General features: G+C 41.3%; 1 protein-coding gene across 3 annotated transcripts in view; it reads left to right on the top strand.

The window, feature by feature from the left end:
* The window catches only part of KLHL29 (kelch like family member 29), an 850,651-nt gene that overhangs the window by 748,264 nt on the left and 82,097 nt on the right, over positions 1-20,290 (top strand). For all 3 annotated transcript variants that reach the window (XM_075861037.1, XM_075861036.1, XM_075861038.1), the window contains exons 10-12: positions 191-389; positions 1,530-1,712; positions 5,446-5,626. In XM_075861037.1, coding sequence (XP_075717152.1) covers positions 191-389; positions 1,530-1,712; positions 5,446-5,626 — 563 coding nt within the window. The remainder of the gene's footprint in view (positions 1-190; positions 390-1,529; positions 1,713-5,445; positions 5,627-20,290) is intronic.

Here is a 20,290-nt window from a genome sequence, read left to right as displayed (position 1 = left end):
TGACATAAGATCACATCCGCTTTGAATACATGTTAGTAAACCTGCTGTGCAGTTCCTACATTCGAGACCATTCAATTCCAAGTCCTTTGTACCGTAACAGATTCTTTGTTGCACAACGAAAAGAGGAATGGAGCTGCTATCTCAGATAAAGTTTGACACTGAACATGTTATGTGGAATCTTCTTTTGCAGCATTCTGCTGAATTGTTGGCCGTTGTCCGCCTTCCCTTCATCCATCCAAGCTATCTGCTCAATGTTGTTGACAATGAGGAGCTGATAAAGTCATCAGAGGCTTGCCGGGATTTAGTCAATGAGGCGAAGAGATATCACATGCTTCCTCACGCCCGACAAGAGATGCAAACTCCACGCACAAGGCCAAGACTATCAGCAGGTAATGGAAATGGTGGTTGAAATGACTGTTCTTGATTGTCCATGTTAGGTTGGTTGAACTTAAGTCTAGTGAACAGAAGGGCTTTGAGCTAGACATGAGGTGAGGCATTGAATCTGTGGTCTACACAGGAGAAGACAACCACGTGGAGGACATAGAGAGTGTTTTGGGAGCTAGAACGTAATAGATGAGTCATTTATTTGTGAATATCTATACTTGGTATTGGTTCATCTTGTACTTTGTGCGGGTCTTGCGAGAGGCTGAAGAAAGGCATGACTAGCTTTTGGAAGGAATTAATCAGTCACTAGAACACTAGACATGGACCTATTCATCATAGGTTTATCCGGAGTATTCCTTTTTAACTTATCAGTGGACAGACTAGTCTGGGGTTTATCACTGGTTATCTGAAGAGATGTGTCAGGGTCTCAGCTTTTGCTTGAACAATGTTCTCATAAAGTCCTTTGATGATGGATTTCCAAAATGGACAATCCCTTTAAAGTGTTTCTTTTACATTTTGAGAAGATGATGTTAAGTAGTTATGTAACACATAGCACCAATATTGTAGGATAGTACACCTTGCAAAATCAGCTTAAAAGATGCATCACTGGGATATGTGCAGTCGAGAGACTCTGTTCCTTATCTAACTTTCTGTCTTTGGCTTCCCACCTGAGTCTATTCCCTTCAATGTATGAGAGGCCACTGGTTCCCTTGATCATATCTGGAGGTCTTTGTTTGCCTGCTGCTGTCATCATTCCCATAGTCTAATTGTCGTTCATATCATGCATCCATGTCCTTACTAACTGAATCACATAAATGGACAGGTCAGTGCCTCCCACATAATCAGCACCCTCTTCTCCTGCTGCTGTCATCGTTCCCATGACTTGGTTAGTGACACTATGATCACTCCATGCCTATGGCATCGTTCTTTTCACATGCAGTCGTATCCTCACTAACATAATCGCATGAATGGACAGGTCACTTTCTGCATGATCAGCACACTCCTCCCCTGCTGTTGCTATTATTTAAATGTTACAACTCTTGCTTGGAGATCTAGAACAAAAAAACACGGATATGCTTGTCATACAACAAATATCCTAATTTTATTAGAACTGCAGCTTGATGTATTCTTCCTCTTCTATGCAGGTGTTGCTGAAGTGATTGTCCTAGTTGGGGGTCGGCAAATGATAGGAATGAATCAGAGGACACTGACAGCTGTCACTTGTTTAAATCCACAAATCAATAAATGGTATCCACTGGCGAGCCTACCCTTCTATGACCGTGAATTTTTCAGTGTTGTGAGTGCGGGTGACAACATCTATCTGTCAGGTAAGATCTCTTTCTTCTAATATTCTGTGCCATAACATTTCAATGATAAATTTAGCCCACAAATGCATTACTCGTTCTGTTCAAGGGGTTCTCTGCTGTGGAAATCCCTACTTAACAATAAGCAGGTCAAAAAGTGTCCCCCCTAGCTGTTAACTGTGAGAATACCCGTAGTAAGTGTTCAGTTTCCCAGCGGTGCCACCACAGGGGAAATTAGGCATTACACAGTGTCCATTCATATTAATGGGTTGTCTGTATGTGTAATGCAGAACAGGACAGGTCCTCCAGAGCGAGAGACACTCTTTGTAGCCACTCTTTACTAGACAAGAGATGAGGATCCTTAACAAAGGACCCCGTTCTAGTAACCCAAAATTCTCTATTAGTGTATATGAAAATGGGTTTTCTAAACTGGACAACCCCGTTAAAGATCAAGCACTACCTTGAACATTGTTTTAGAGAATTCATACATCTAATTCTCACAAATATTCTTGAACATAGCATTTAAGATAGCTAGTACTTTAGTAGGTACCTGTGACCATCTTTCTGGAAAACCACTACAGCAGCTACAAGACTCTGAAATGTTTCATATCAAGGGAAACAGTAGAATTGGACAGGAAACCATTTGTTTTTTACAACCATTGGCGTAGGTCTAGCAGCTCTGAAAAACATTGGCAACAAATTCTAATGTCCAATGTCTACGGGCAGTTTATAGACTGTATCTACTCAAAGCCTGAAAATTCAGGTGTGATAACAACTAGATCCAACAAAGACAAGTCAAGAAAGCTTAGATATAGAGACTTAGATGTAGGGACTTTTGCTAGAGAACTGATCAGTGGGACTTTATGTAGAGACACGGCAAAGTCAAGAAAATCCATTTATTCACTCTATAACACAGAAAAGCCCCAATTTTCTTACTTCTAGAAAGAAAATTACTACTAACCACCAGTGACCATCAGATCTCCAGTGTTAGGATCTGCCAATAAAATGTGATATTTTAGCATCCTGGAACCCTCTGAGATACAATATGGTAGAGGACGCTGAATATTAGCGTTCACTGCAATTAGTTGACTGCCACAGGTCCGACGGCTAAAACCCCTCAGTGATCAGCTGTTATCTCCAGTGGCCAGTGCATTAAATATATGGCATTACATGGCACCCATTCAAATGCATGGGCGTCCATGTAATACATTAATGGAGTCTCTGTACTATAGATAATACTAATTGGTAATATTAATACAGTAGTTAGCGCTCTTTTAGACGGAACGTGCAATCCCGCATTCTGATCCTGTAGGCTGCCGATGGAGATTATGGGAGGGCGCATGGGATGACGGGAATTACCAAACCCAGAAGTTCAGACCCAGGTCATTTATATATTGGAACCAAACAAAAAAAATCGAATAACATGTATTTACTAAAATAGTTGTATTTATTAACGGCGTGATGTTTTTTTGATAAACCCTAGTACCCTATTGGAGATAATAGATACTATTTAAAATGTAATGTCTCATTCTGGATTATCTCCATGTCTTCCAACCTCTCAAGCTGCTCCATCAGGATAGACATTAAATTGTAATGTATTCTATGGGTTTTATGTTGAGTATTGCGATCCCTACCACATAGGGGGTCCGCTCATGAAAGCTTTATGTTTATATGCCTGATAAAATCTTATTATGTTATTGTATTCATCAGAGTGTCTGCTCTTGTTCATTGATATCTTGTCTTGTGCGAGATGAGCCCTTGATGAACAAGCCTTTAAGTCTTTATTTCTTCATGTAGGTCAGTAGGGACCACAGTGCAGATGGTATTAAACTTTATCCTGAGCTTCAATACAGATTTAATACTAGGATCAGTCATTACATTGCATTATTTATCCTTCCAAACACATTCCCCTGCCTATTGGTCAACTGGCTGATGTATAGACCAGCCAAGCAAGAAAATACACTTTGCGGAGGATAATCGTAAGACTTGTTTAGGACGCGTGTGTTTTTTTTTGGGGGGGGGGGGAGTTTGTGTGTATTTGTCTGCAGGCTAATTAAATTCTATTGCTCGAGCTTCTTAATGAGGATCTGCCCATATTAATTCTGTGCATTAGACTCAGCTCAGACAGCGAGGAAGCATTTGTAAAATAAGAAATGCTAATAAGCTCCACAGGATCCAACGCTAGCTAGAGAAAGCTTTAGGCAGGCTTATTCTCAGTGGCATCGAGTCGGAGGCATCCATGACTTGCTCCAGGCAGGCTGCACTTAGGGATCTAAGCTTCACTTTTTGTATAAGTACATTTTCCTTCTTACATTGGGTTAGTGCTTATTAACTCTTGCTGCTTCCCGTCCATTGGATGCAGATGACGTGATGTCCTACAAGGATCTCTAGACGTTGTTGGGAATGTTTAGGGCACTGGTGGGCTGTGCCATTGAGTTGAAACTGGACCGCCGAATGGACAACGTAAATTGAGAGTAGTAAAGACAAATATCCATTTTTGTTGATAAGTAGACAAACTTTTTACAAGTGAAGCCATACACATCTTTAGTGGACATGGTGGCATGCACTTGATTTGTGCCTAGAACAGAGAAGTTATAGTGACTGGGTGTAGGTAGTCAACCTTATGACGGGCCAGCTTGCTCCTAACCATTTTTTAATTGAAAAAGCTCAGTTGGCCACACATGGATCTATTGTGGCATGGTTTGGCAGCTTAATCCAAAGATCAGGCCCATGAATAGGATCAGCAACAAGCAAGTGTGGCCATCAGAAGTGCTTGAAATGATCACAAAATATGAATGCAATAAAATTGATCATTCCTTTATCTCATAGCTGTTCATTGCACATTGTCTCAGTGGCTATCAGTGTTGTGTACACTTGGTTTCTTCAGATATGAAAATCTAGCAACACCCAAATTGGTCATTTCATATGTTTCATATGTTTTAAAATGTAGATATAGGGGAACACATTCCCTGCCTTTGTTAAAGAACAGACAGTGATAGAACACCCCGATCTAGTGGACAGATCATGGAGAAAACCGGTATTCTATAGACTTTCATTAACATTTAATCTTCGTTTTAACCAACTTTTCTCATACAGTAAGAGCAGTGAGGAATTATCCAATCCCTGGACTATCTATAATATACTCGTATACGAGACGGGCTCTGATCTTTCCTTCTTCTATAAGAGTAGAGAAGGATCAAGTCATCAGCCAGAGACTTACTTACATGTCAGAAAACCCCTGAATGCTATATTGAGCATTTGTGATAGTCGGAAGATCATGTTATATATCCCAGCATGGGCCGATCCTCTGCCTAGTCAACACAAGAAACACTTCATATTGTCCCCTATATGGTCCAATTCCCAAATGAGCTTTAAATTGGTACGTGTAGGAACCAATGATATTGTTCCTCTTCATATACACAATTATTTAATAAAATAGAAAACACACATCACGCACAGTTATACACATGTATAGAGGCTTGGATTGAAGCTTCTGGACCCGGGGGCGCAGGCTATACTTGAGTACATTCACTTTCTTCCTACCCATATTTTCTGTGTGTCTGGTCCAATGTATATGTCCTGTTGTGGTGTGTGGGATAGATAGGGATTCCACCAGACTTTGTACAGGAGCCCGACCTAGAAAACAAACTGGCTTAGGCTTTACACAGAATTATATTATCTCGTTATTTCTATTGGATTCCAAAGAATGTCAATTGCATGTCCTCTATTCAATAACCTCTTTCTTGGTATCCTTTAGGGGGTATGGAGGCCGGGGTCACACTTGCAGACGTCTGGTGCTATATGTCTTTACTTGATAACTGGAATCTGGTTTCCAGGATGATCGTTCCAAGGTGTCGGCACAACAGCCTGGTATTTGATGGCAAAATCTATACAATTGGTGGCCTTGGTGTAGCTGGCAATGTCGACCATGTTGAAAGGTAAAAGAGTTTCTTCAATGTATTTCGTCCAATAATTTGAGATTTTACTGAATGTTATCCAGTTTACTGAAAACTAATAAATATGCATCCAAAACGACCAAACAGTTAATTTTCAAGGACATATCTTATGGAGGGGGGGTCTGTGTAGTTGTATGAAATGACGGTTTGTGTCACAAGGACTTTTCAGGGGGCACTGCCCTTATGGATTGTCACTCCCAATGGTTTACGGCTGTGGGCAGTTCCGTAGGTTCCTTGCCAACTTGCAACCTCAGCTTCCCAAGACTTTGAGCCCTGAGGGATGTGTAACTCTGAGGGTTAGAAAATGGCTATAGGCCTATCCTCCCTTCAGAGAAGGTTTGCAATTGGCTGCAGTCTTGAGCCCTTTTTTGTGATTCACAAAAAAAACAAGATCGCAGGCTAATAAAATTAATTAAGAAAGAAAAATCGTCCTATGATAATTTAATGCATCAGGTGCAATGACTCATTATCTTATGGCAACGGTAAAATCCAAAATCGATGGGCGTCCAACCTTTGCTTGATGAGACACCAGGGTAATAGAGTGCATCTTGTGTGGGCAACAGGTGTCCTATCAAACATAGACAACCCCTTTAAGAATAGTACTTATGGCATGATGCCAGTATTTGGCCAACAGAAAAAGTTTGGAAAAATAGACCACAGCCTATGTCCATTTTTTACAAGCCACACCCCTTTCTGAAGCCCCACCCCTTTAGGGCATTCCTGTTTGCTGAGGTTAGAGAATGCAGCAAATAGTTAATCTGTGTTTGTTAAAAATGACTTCTTTGCGACAGATTTAGCGTATCCATAAATATCTCAACCCACCACAGTATATTATTTGTGGAGATCCGGCAAATTTAGATGTTCCATCTGTGCAGTAATGAACATTTTAATTAGTTAATATCAAAACTTTGGGTTACTGTGTGAATTTGTTCTTATGATCTCCCGCCGGGTCCTCAAGGCCCCAATAAGAGGCTGCAAAGGAGTTAAAGTCGGCCCAATTAGGGCGTTTTTTACATAATATCCCACTGAGCCCCGGTTTCGATATCTTTGCATTACTCAACAGGGACCCTGTAAACCGTTCTGATGGGATTTGCAAGGCTTGAAGTTATAATTAATCTGCAGTTATCTGTGCGGTGATTTATGAGCAGAGACAGCGCAGGAAAAAACAGACTAATATTATACGTCCCATCTGGTTTATTCTTTGAGATCAAATATTTTTACAGAGTAAAAAGGGGGGGTTAATTGGATTTTCTAATCTGACTTTTTGATGTGCCCATGGCCATAAAATTGACATTCTGAACAAAATTATGCCACAAGGCAATTACTGGAGGAAATTCGCACAGAGGATCGTTGCACCCGGCCTGCTTGTTAAGTGATGGTGAAGAGGATGCTCAAACTTCTAATTTTATGGAGCATAGCGGCAACCCTACTAAGGTGGACAGGATATTAAGAGCTACTACCATGGATTAATTGCATTTTAATTAATTTTTATTAGAAATATACAGATTTTGTTATTTCTGAAGCCCTCATGGAGCTGATTTCCGTTGTTGCTCGAAAAGCTCTACTCTTCTAGTAAGGTTTTCCACTTGTTGAATGTCCATTCAATCACAAAAGTGTTAGTGGGTCGGATATTCTTTTTGGGCAAGAAGACCTGAGTCAGCATTCATCCCAATAGAGGTTAGGTCTCGGTTCTTCAGGAAGCCATTATTATGGACCATGCACAGGAACAGATCTTCTAGTCTTTTCCAAAGTGTTGTCTCAAACATGCAAGCCAACGATTCTCTGAAATTTCATTTTATATTTGTAGCATTCAGATTTGGCTCAACCAAAGCCATGAACAATAGCCCCGGACCATTATTTATCATCCAAAAAACGTTACAATTGGCAAGAGACAGTCGTGCAGGACGTGTCCTACTGGAATCTGTCAAATATCAGACCTCAAGGTGTTGATGTTCCAGAAAAAAACATCTCCGTTGTTTTTGAGTGCCCTGATGGTGTGCTGTACACCTCTCCAACCAATACACACCATTATACATGATGATCTTAAGCTTGTATCTGGCCACTTAGTCAAGGAAACTCGATCCATTCTGCTCCCGATGAACAAGTTCTGTTCTAACATTGGTAAACACTGCAATTGAGAAGATACAAATTAATTCCTGACTACACTTTCAGCACTTGTTGGTTCTGTCCTGTCAGCTTATGTAGCCTTCTGCTTCATGGCTGAGCTGCTGATGATCCTAAATATTTCCATTTCCCAATAACGTCCCTCATAGTTGACAGATAGAAGTTCCAGCAGAGCAAAACCTTGACAAAATTACTGGTTGGAAAAGTATGCAACAGCTGTCCTCTGGAAGGAAAAAACTGTCTCTCTAATGCCATCTATAGCTGATTACCCTTTTTAGAGCATTGACACATGATTCGGGGTAATAGCCAAACCAGAAACACTCATCCATAAACAGCACTGTTCTGGAGTTGTTACTCATCATCAGTACAGAGTAGAGCCCTGGTTGGCTGATGCCTTTGAAGCAGGTCTTTGAAGGTACTGATTCTCCATGTGGAGATCCAGCTGGTAGGGAATCTTAAGAGCAATGCTTCCTGGGAAAAAGGTATGCAAAATAGCTTCCCTCAAGAAGGAATTAACTGTATATCTAGTGCCACCTATAGATGACTAACCTTTTATAGGGTCTTGAAATATTACTTAGATTAATATCCAAACCACGTCCACTCATCTGTAGACAACATTGTTTCAGAGTTGTTGCTCCTCATCAGTATACAATCGGGTGAGTAAGATGCCTTTGATGCTGCTTTTTGAAGGCACTAATTCTCCTTGTGGAGATCCAGCTGATAGGGAGTTTTTAAGGTCAATGCTCCCGGGAAACATGTATGCAAAAATCTCTCTCTTCCAGAAGGAAGAGCACTGCCCCTTTAGTGCCACCTTTAGGGTATGTTCGCACGCACTGTTTTCAGACGTATTTCTGGCGTTTTACGCCTGAAAAAACGCCCCTAATACGCCTACAAACATCTTTACATCTTTACAGTGTTCTGTTCCCACGGGGTGTAATTTTACGCGTCACTGTCAAAATACGGCGCATAAAAAACGCCCGCGAAAAAGAAGTGCATGTCACTTCTTGGGACGTTTTTGGAGCCGTTTTTCATTGACTCCATTAAAAACAGCTCCAATAACGGCCGTAAAATACGCCGCAAAAAATGTGAGTTGCTACAAAAACGTCTGAAAATCAGGAGCTGTTTTTGCCTGAAAACAGCTCCGTATTTTCAGACGTATTTTGCGAAGCCATGTGAACATAGCCTCTTCAGGTGACTACCCTGTAAGTCAATGTCCGACCCTTTATAGAGCCTTGACACATGACTCTGGTTAATAGCTAAGCCAGAGACAGGTTGGCTGAATGGGATTCCTTTGACACAACTCTTAGAAGGTGACATCCTATGGTAAACCCGCATTGGTAGTCTCTATGTCTGTGGGCATCCTTAGACCGCTTATGCTGACCAACGTTTTTGTACATCTTCAGCGGATCAGATAAGCCATCTCTAGAGTTGTTTGGCAGCACTCCCCCTCTTCCCACTATTCCCAAGCATTCATGTTTATAGAAAGATCTTGTATTTGTTGGAACATCTGACTTCTACGTAATATCTAGTTTTCACTTTTTTATTCATCAGAAAAACTTATAAATATGGGGAAAGTAAGCCATCAGCTGTAATTGGCATGGCGGAATCTGGCAGCAAGTGTTAAATTCTCCTGCAGCGCCACCACAGGAGAAATGAAGCAGAATAGTCTGCTCATTGATATCAATAGGCTATCCAGGTAATAGATGGACATGCCGGGTCCTCCAGAACGAGAGACTATCTTAGCAGCCGCTCTGGTTAATAGATGAGGGTCCTGAATGAGATAACTCAGAATTCCCTATCAAGCTCTTTATACCAGATGTAACTTTTAAGATCATATAGCTCGTTTACTTACAGTCCCCACATTGTAACTATTACTAAATCAGCACTGCTACATCTGTGTATCCTCTGTTTACAATACAAGTAGTACTAATAGTTAGTGCATAATAATAATAATAATAATAATCTTTATTTATATAGTGCCAACATATTCCGCAGCACTTTACAATTTAGAGGGAACATGAAACAAACAATATCAGACATTACATAGTGACAAAGTTCATTTACAATTCAAATACAATGCATCTGTTCTATTATTTATAGACGAGCTGTTGAACTATAAGAGGAAAATTATTAAGACACTTTTTGAATGTTCTTGGCCTTCAAAAACAGCTCCCGTAATAAAAAGAGGAAAAACTTCTCTGACAATTACAGTCTCAAGTTATGTTTTTAAGATCAGCAAGTCTTTTTCACTTAAACAATTGCCAATTCCATCCCGGCAGCCGTGTCCTATCATGGGTGAAATCTCATTCTAGATGGTAAATCAAGCAGCCTCTGGTTGTCCCATTGACTTTGTTCATGGTCAGTGCAACATCCAAGTGACACCTACTGGTGAGCAACGGAGTTCTGGCTGGCTCGCCAACACGAGCTTGGCTGAAGTTTTCCTCAGTTCCTTGGCCCTCTTCGATTGTGAATATTGAAATGAGCCAAACCCAAAGCAAACAGGCAGTAATAAAAGGCTTGGCCGTTCATCCGTGTAGGAGAAAAACACAATCTGTGGCATTCATTTTCTTACAAACTTGCACTTTATAATAAGATGGAGGGTCAAGAGTCTGTATAACATCCAACACCTCAAGAGCTCAGCGTCCCCCGTCAGCCATCTTGTTCTTGGCGGCTCTTTCCCCTGGATGTGCTGCTGAATATTCCACCTTTCCAAGACTTATTCTGGAGGTGAAAATCATTCTTCTACATAATAAAGGAAATATTTGAACACTCTGTACTAGTAATATAGCGTCAGATTTTTTTGATTTTTTTTTTTTACAGTTTCAACTAAAAACATTTTTCAGGCACAAAATGAATCCTTAAACTTTGTGAAGCTGTCCTGCTGTGTTTTATTTATTTACATGTATTTATATTTTATTCTTTTTCTGAATTATATTTTATCTTTGAATTTATTTATTCAATTTTTTAGGCTTTTTTGTTTATTATGTCATTTATTATGTCATTTTGTAGAATATTTTTATATAGTCTATATTTCATGTATTATTTTATAGATTTATTTTCGCAATGCACAAAGCATAGTGATAATCAGCCCAATGTACAATAACCAATGACAACCAGTACCATGCATAAAATAGAGCAACAACCAGTACAATGCATAAAATAGAGCAACAACCAGTACAATACATAAAACACAGTGACAACCAGTGCAATGCATAAAACACAGTGACAACCAGTACAATGCATAAAACACAGCGACAACCAGTACAATGCATAAAACACAGCGACAACCAGTACAATGCATAAAACACAGCGACAACCAGTACAATGCATAAAACACAGCGACAACAAGTACAATGCATAAAACACAGCGACAATCAGTACAATGCATAAAACACAGCGACAACCAGTACAATGCATAAAACACAGCGATAACCAGTACAATGCATAAAACACAGCGACCACCAGTACAATGCATAAAATAGAGCAACAACCAGTACAATGCATAAAACATAGTGACAACCAGCACAATGCATAAAACACAGCGACAACCAGTACAATGCATAAAACACAGCGACCACCAGTACAATGCATAAAACACAGCGACAACCAGTACAATGCATAAAACACAGCGACAACCAGTACAATGCATAAAACACAGCGACAACCAGTACAATGCATAAAACACAGCGACAACCAGTACAATGCATAAAACACAGCGATAACCAGTACAATGCATAAAACACAGCGATAACCAGTACCATGCATAAAACATAGCGACAACCGGTACAATGTATAAAACACAGCGACAACCAGTACAATGCATAAAACACAGCGACAACCAGTACAATGTATAAAACACAGCGACCACCAGTACAATGTATAAAACACAGCGATAACCAGTACAATGCATAAAACACTACGACAAAAAGTACAATGCATAAAACACAGCGACAACCAGTACAATGCATAAAACACAGCGACACCCAGTACAATGTATAAAACACAGCGACAACCAGTACAATGCATAAAACACAGCGACAACCAGTACAATGCATAAAACACAGCGACAACCAGTACAATGCATAAAACACAGCGACAACCAGTACAATGCATAAAACACAGCGACAACCAGTACAATGCATAAAACACAGCGACAACCAGTACAATGCATAAAACACAGCGACAACCAGTACAATGCATAAAACATATATCACGCGGTAAACTTTTTTTTTTACAATGGGAGTGAATTGGCAACGTATACTGCAGTACAGAGGCGTACACTGCTGCCTTCCGTCGGAGGGATACGTCAGGAGATCCCACCGACATATACCTGAGACAGAAAGCAAAAACGAGATGTGAACAGAGCCTAACATTTGAAGTAATAACTCATATGCTGTAAAGTAAATTCTCATCGTTATCTTATAAGATAATAAAATATAATTGGTAAAATATTAATTGACTGCAAACAATTAGCAGCAAAGTCAATATTGAAGACTCAATAGTGTGAGTGGAAGAGGGAATTCTGCTTCATTAATCAGTCTCCGTGCTGAAAACTTGTTATAAAAGTAATATGAGCAGTGGAATGAGCGCCAGAGAAGCTAAGAACAGCGCACTTTTATTGAATTCTCATTACTTTTCCCACCGTACCGGTCAATTTGTAACAATTAAAATAAATAAATTAGTTTCCACAATACGTTAAAGAGATCCTCTCTCTCCGGAGGTCAGATGAAGTTTTACAAATCTATTTTTATTTAAGGAATTCAATTACAGTAGAAGTACATATAATGGAACAGAAAAGTTCTTAAAGGGCCAGTACACCAATTAAAGTGGTTGCTTTATCATAGACATTGGTGACGATGTGCCACCAACATCTGAATCCGACCGTTGTGAACACACCGTGCACCTTCATATCTCGTCTGGGTGACAATGCCAAAGATTCAACAGTTTGTGTAATCCAGATTTGTGACACCAGTTGGCTCAGGCAGTAGTACAGTAAAATTCAGGTAATCCAGAATTAGTGATCATGAGTGGTGCTGAATTATCAGATGGTCATAGAAAAGTCTAGAAAATAAAGCATGGTTATGATTTTTTTTTAAATCTCTTGTGTACCTTATTCTTTAAAGTGACACTCCATGGTAGATCCACTTTAATAATCATGCTAGGAAATCTTATATCTAGCAATTCCCTAATACATTTACGGTAAGTATTTCCAAAAACGTACAGGAAATGTATGCAGAGTACTTGTTTTTTCTCAATGTACTGCCTACAGCCGCCACTAGGAGGGGTTGGGAGCTTACTGCGTGTTGAGCTCAATGTCTCATTAGTTGTCAGCTCCCAAGCTCCACCTAGTGGCTGACAGAATTTGAGTATTTAACTCTACTGTATGTCCATGCAGGAGATTAGGAGCTCTGTATGAGGAAAACAGAGCTCCGACCGCTGTAAAGATATATTATGAAATTACTCAGCACAGAATTTTGCACCTATTCCGACTGAAAAAAAGAAAATGTTTTCAAAGGTAGACATTCCCTTTAATTCTGTTGCACAAGTTTGTAGCTTTTTACCAATAGTAAATGGTAAATGTCGAAAAAAAATGAAAATCCAGATATCATGTAGCTTTTTAATAATGCAGCATCATGGCGGCTGTGGCTGTATCCACTGGAAAACAGCTGTTGCCTCGCTGCAAGAACGCGTCATGTAAATCACCCGAATGGTTAAAATCATTTGGCCAATATAATCCTTGAAAAGAACAGTTTAGGGCTGTCTTAAATCAGTAATTATATTTAACGAGGGATCATATCAGCACTTATGAGAATTCCATCCCAAACATTCTGTCTCTGCTTTGTGGATTTTCAATTTCGGAGAAACAATCAAGACATTATTCACGAAACAGAGAGCTAATGCCACTGAAATGGGAGTCATTAGTGAGCGCTGATCTGTGGATGTTCTCCGTGCACTGAGGCTCCCGATGCCTGGGAGGAAGCAGTCACAGCTAATAGGATTTACAGGACGGTTTGGGGCTTTTTATCCCAATGGATATTGCAAAGATTCTGGAAAAATGCAGCTGGAAAACGACTTTCATCTTAAAGAAACACAGTAAACTGCACAAATGAAATCCCAAATCTGTTCAGTGTTCCTCATTGCACTACAAGCTATTTCCATTGAAATTCCTTTAATCCAGTACTTGATAATCAAGCTAGTCTGATAGTCCGTCAAATATGCTCATAGTCTAATAATCTAGTAACTATCAGATCTTATTTATGTTTAATTTTTGGAATTGTACTTTTTTTTTTGTTGACTAGCCTCCTAGTGAAGTCAGGGAGCAGTTAGTTTAAATGGCATCTCTACCTTTGAAGACAATTTTACAGTTTATATACTGTATAGATATGATCTACATATAAGGTTGAGTAACTTTGCAAATACATTGTATTACTTATCTTGTACTGATCCTGAGTTACAGCCTGTATTATACTTCAGAGCTGCATTTACAATTCTGCTGGTTGTTAGTAGAAACAGTCGACAAGTAGTTTGTTGACAGACACACCCGAGCTTCTATTATGCAATGGGACAGTGAAATTTTCCTACTTACGATTACTGTAAAAGTCTTTACTTCTCAAAATTTAAATCAGTTAAATGAGCTCAGGCTATGAGATCAATATATTTTGGAAAGTAGGCGGGGCTTAGACTACTGTTTTTTTTTGGGGCTGTATTCTAACCGAAACCATCCCCTAGTGCTTTGACTGCAATTCACAGCAAACAAGACCCACCCTGTCATGCATCACCTCTCTTTTTTTCTCATTTATTTCTAGATGTTGTATCCCTTTAAACAAAGGGCACCTACCTTACGTCTTGTGACCTTTCCTGGCTTTCCTAAATGAGGGGTCTCACAGAGTAGTTTATGTTGCAAATCATTCCTAGCCTTCTGACCAGTACTTTGAAAAGTTGTTTAGTTGGTACAATTGCGCCACCTAGTTTTATATTAATAGGAAATCTGAGAGATAAATGTACAGGTCTGTGCTGGTCCCCTTTAAGACATAGGGGCTCTTGTGATGCATTCATTGCTCGATGACCCAATTTTCCAGTAATTATTTTAATATCATAGCATGCGTCCCATGCATTAGGCCTCATTTAGGGTATGTTCACACGGCCTATTTACGGACGTAATTCGGGCGTTTTTCCCCCGAATTACGTCTGAAAATAGCGCCTCAATAGCGCTGACAAACATCTGCCCATTGAAAGCAATGGGCAGACGTTTGTCTGTTCACACGAGGCGTATATTTACGCGCCGCTGTCAAATGACGGCGCGCAAATAGACGCCCGCGTCAAAGAAGTGACCTGTCACTTCTTTGGCCGTAATTGGAGACGCTATTCATTGACTCCAATGAATAGCAGCGCTAATTACGGCCGTAATTGACGCGGCGTTCAAGCGCCTGCACATGCCAGTACGGCTGAAATTACGGGGATGTTTTCAGGCTGAAACATCCCCGTAATTTCAGCCGTTACGGACCCCCGCCGTGTGAACATACCCCTACACGAGCGTATTATACGCGCGTGCGACGCGCGTGCTTTTCACGCGTGTCGTACGCACCTATAATAGTCTATGGGGCTGTTTAGACGATGCGTGAATTTTGCGCAGCGTGAGTGCGTTGCGTAAAACTCACGACATGTTCTATATTCTTGCGTTTTTCACGCAACACGCACCCATTGACTTCAATGGGTGCGTGAAAACAACGCATGCCACACTGACGGTCCTGCGTTGCATGCGCGAAAATCACGCAAGAGCTGTCAAAAGGATGAATGTAAACAGAAAAGCACCACGTGCTTTTCTGGTTACAAACATCCAAACGGAGTGTCAAATTAGAGATGAGCGCACCGAACTTCACCGGGTTCGGCCGAACTCGTTTTAACCGAACCCGGCAAAAAATGTTCGGGTACGCGACGTCAGGAGACAGTCACTGCCCACGGTGCTGAAAGACTTAAACTGTTTCAGCACCATGGACAGTGACTTTCGATCACAATATACATATACGTGTAAAAAAAAAAAGAAGTTCTGACTTACCGATAACTCCCGGCTTCTTCCTCCAGTCCGACCTCCCGGGATGACAATTCAGGCCAAGTGACAGCTGCAGCCAATCACAGGCCAAGCACAGGCTGCAGCCAATCACAGGCTGCAGCGGTCTCATGGCCTGCCGCGTCATCCTGGGAGGTGGGGCCGGATGACAAGAGAGGGACGCGTCACCAAGGCAACGGCCGGGAGACCGGACTGGAGGAAGCAGGCAGTTCATGGTAAGTGTGAAAGTCTTTTTTTATTCACAGGTTGGTGTAGATTGTGATCGGCATTCACTGTCGAGGGTGCTGAAAGAGTTACTGCCGATCAGTTAGCTCTTTCAGCACCTTGGACAGTGACGGGCGTCGACTACCTCATCTCTATGATGGCGGCTGCGTGAAAATCACGCAGCCGCGCATCATACACGGATGACACACGGAGCTGTCAATTGCCTTTTGCGCACGCAAAACGCAGCGTTTTTTTGCGTGCGCAAAACGCACACGCTCGTGTAAATGAGGCCTTAGACAGGGGTACCAGAGGCATAATCTCCACTGTGCAGTAAGGATGAGTCTGAGAATATTATATTGCGTTGTGGCGTCTGTCGAACTCTCTCAGTAATGCCCAGCAACAGTTGAAGGAAATTTTCACTCTACAGATCAATCGGTGAGTCACTATTCATCTTGTAGTCTGCCACCTATACACACTATTAATGCGCAGATCAATATGGTGGGCAGCGGAGGATATTATAAGACATTTTCACACAAAAAGAAAACCAGACTCTTCAGACGTCAACATGGTACTTTGTTTTCTTGCTGTTATCTGATAATTTCATAAAAATTGGAGCCTAAGTGATACATTTATTGATCGCCTGAGTACAGGTGGGCTGCTCGCTTTTAAGAATATTTGCTCGTATTTTTTCTCCTGGTCTCCGTGACAATAAAGGTGCTCATTAAGCTCGAATTAGCTGGCACAATGGAAAAAACATTTGCTGCTTCCCAGTACCTAAAAGAAAATACTGTACATTTAAAGAGCCCCTGTCATGCAACAGAAGCACTTTATAAAGGGATATTTACAAGATATCCTTAAAGGGTTAAACAAGGAGCATTTAGTAGGTTGCACTGTATATGCCATAGAGGAAGGCTCCCTGCTGCCGGCACTCCCTGGTGTCTTCTGCAGTGTCGCTTCTCTGCTTGGTGTCTGTTGGCCACTTTAGCCGCCGCTCTCCACTGGGTCCTAGTGTGCGCACTGACCCTTGTATTCTTAAAGGGACAGCACGCACCAATTTTCAAATACATCACCTGACTCATTGCCAGAGCAATTTGGTTCCCTTGCGTTCCTTTGTGTTTCTAGTATCCCTGCTATCTAGTTTGAATTCATGTGTACTGGCCCTGCCTGTTTTTGACCATCCATGCCCACCGCCTGCCCTGACCTTCTTCAGCTATGTTTACCGGAGTAAACCCAAAGTCAAATCTTTTCGTGACCAGGAGGGTTCACACCGTTCCACCTGCTGGCCCAGCTACAGCCCATTCCTCCGGCTTCATGACAATGGGCTCGGCTCAGGCGGTTCCCACCCCCCTGTTCTATGGTTATTGTGAATGGTAAACCAACAGGGGGAAACTGCCAGAGGGTGATGCCACCCTTCTTGTCATCACAGTCCACAGAGCAGACGGACGGACAATGGATTCTGTCAACTGCCCATGCTAGCTGTCAGTGGAACAGAAACCTATCTACCCCACTAAAAGCTATAAATAGAGGCTCACAGTGCACTACAAGTTCAACTTAAACTTACAGACTGCAAAATGTCCAGATGGGCTCTGCTGCCCACCAAGAACAGTGGATCTGGTTTCTAACACCGACACTGCTGGTTCCTATGGTCAATTGTACTATAATGCACAACCAGGTCCCCCAGCGATCAGCTGTAATCTGCAGTCAAACTTGGCAGTGAGTGTTTAATTCCCCTACAGCTCCACCACAGCAGAAATTAAGCATTACACAGAGACTATGAAAATCAATGGGCTGTCCGTGTAATGCACAGATGTGCTGGGTACCCGAGAGAGAGATTTGTTTTTTGGAGCTGCTCTCCTTTCTAGTAAATTGATGGAGGTTCATAATGAAGGATCTGACTTTATTAACTCATAATTCCCTAATTGCATTATCAGCAATTTCCTCATTGTTTTTGATTACCAAAATCCCTCCCTTTACGAGTAGAAATGTGGAGCAGCGCTGTCAGCAAAGCACAGGGGCTGTTTAAGGATGCCTGTATTCCAGTATTATACCTACCATAGAGGCAGACCACCCCACTGCTTTAGTGAGAGTTACATGATAAAATTCTGTTTACCTGCTGCCACCAGCAGGGGGAGCTCACTGTATACATATGTATACTTCTCCCAATGAGATCAATGTGAGATGTATAAATCAATATGCAGTGGGCTCCCCCCAATGGTGACCGCAGGCAACCAGAGTTGTATCATTTAACCCATTCTGAGTTTTGCCGTGAGGCCTTATGATTTCTGTGTACATCCCAGGCTCTATAAACACTGTCTATATTAATGTCTAAATATTTAAGGTGATAACGTTCAATCTTCTGGAAAACTGTAAAAGCAACAAAACTCTATAAACGATTTTCTAGGTTTTTGCTTCCTTGAGACTGAAATAGATCTTGGTAAATGTGTAGAAACATTCAGGATATGTCCGGGTTGGGTCCCATATTGCAGGCGTCTATGCACACAGGGATACAGTTTAGCCATAAATTGCGGAAATAGCTGGAACTCTATTCACTGACCGATTACTGAAGACTGAAGTTCCATTCATGGTCAGGCTGGATGTGTCGGGAATTGTGATCATTCAGTTGGTAATATTGTAAATGATCTGCAGATTGCTCAGAATGGATGTGTGAGCAGAGAGTCTTTATTTCCATCCTCCTCGCTGCCGCCACTGAATTTAATTCTCTGCTCAGACAGAAGTTTCAAGTCTTTGGATTTGTGTTTATTCCGGTTCTATAGAAATGTTTCACCGTTCTGTCGCTTTCACCGTTTTGTCATATTTTCATACGCCTTTCAAGGGCATCTGTATTTTTTATTGTAGTGCAATCTGCGTCTGAGAATACATTATAGCTATATATTTCTACAGCCGGCTCCTGTACATACTGTTCTTTCACCTTGTGTCCCGGCTCATACACTCCTGGGTAGACAAAATGGACAATTAGAGCTTATTTAGAACAAATGGACACTTGTAATCTATCTCATCTACCATTGTTGTGCAGGAGTGTACTGTCTATTGTTCCCTGTTATCAGCCATTTGTCGTCGTGAGGAGGCTGACTGTAGTGTTCTTCTATGAGATTGCTAAAAGGAAGTCCCAAAGAATCATTGTCCCCCAATGATCACTACTTGTGCTGGTCACTTATCTCCAGTTCCCAGAACCTTCAGAGACATTTAGGCTAGAGCTTAATAGGGACACGAGGTCGCCTGCGAGTGGTGGTATAAACGTTGCGTTACTCATGAGCAAAAATTCCAACAATGTTGTCACGCAACTTTTCGTCCCATAGGGAATCATTGAGGTTGGTAATATTGTTCCCTGTTATCAGCCGTTTACTGCCATTGGGTGGCTGACTGTAGTGTTCTGCAATGAGATTGCTGACAGGAAGTTCAGATTGCGATCACTACTTGTGTATCAACTATCTTTAGCTCAAAAACCTCCGGAGACGTTTAAAGGGTTATTCCCATCTTGGAACTTTGCATATCGCTAGGATATGAAATAACAATTTTATCGATGGAACCAACCTCTTGGACCCCATAATTCCAAAAGCAAATGGACAGAGGTCGCTTCAAAAATTCTCCTTTACAATGAGGCTCCTGAACGCTGTGCAATGAAAATTAGTGTAGCCCCCTTTGTTCCGAGGAATGGTGGGGGTCACGCGATATGCCATTCCTTTCTATACTGGGAGAATCCCTTTAGGCTAGAGCTCCACATCGCCCCCATGAAAAGCGGTAAAAATCGTTGCATTACTGCGACTCGCGAGCAACTACAATATCTTGCTGTGAACTAGAAAGTCATGGGTGACTTATGACAATTGCAAGATTTGGAATTCTTGCAATTGTGTAACTTATTCTCGCATAAGTCAGCAATGCTGCAATTTTTACGTCACTTCCAGGTGACCTCATGTCGCCATGAGGCCTTAGCCTAATATATATAAAGTAAAAGTCCATTAATCCAGCAACTGATGTTAAAAATGGTTACCAACTACAAACAAACCCTGTGTAGTTTGATCCTGTAGTCGTGCTTTACTCCCGTCCATCTGCCCCTCTATCACTGCCCACAGGTCAACAAGAAAGTAGGGTAGAAGAGGTAGAGGAGGTGGAGATACACATGACTGCAGGATCTGACTACACAGGGCTTGATTGTAGTCTGTAACCATGGAGACCGATAGTTCTGCATAGAAACTGTATATACAAACTATAGATTTTTAAAATTTTCAGCA

Source organism: Rhinoderma darwinii, chromosome 4, assembly GCF_050947455.1.
Source record: "Rhinoderma darwinii isolate aRhiDar2 chromosome 4, aRhiDar2.hap1, whole genome shotgun sequence".
Taxonomy (NCBI): domain Eukaryota; kingdom Metazoa; phylum Chordata; class Amphibia; order Anura; family Rhinodermatidae; genus Rhinoderma; species Rhinoderma darwinii.
This window is presented reverse-complemented; position numbering and strand designations above follow the sequence as displayed.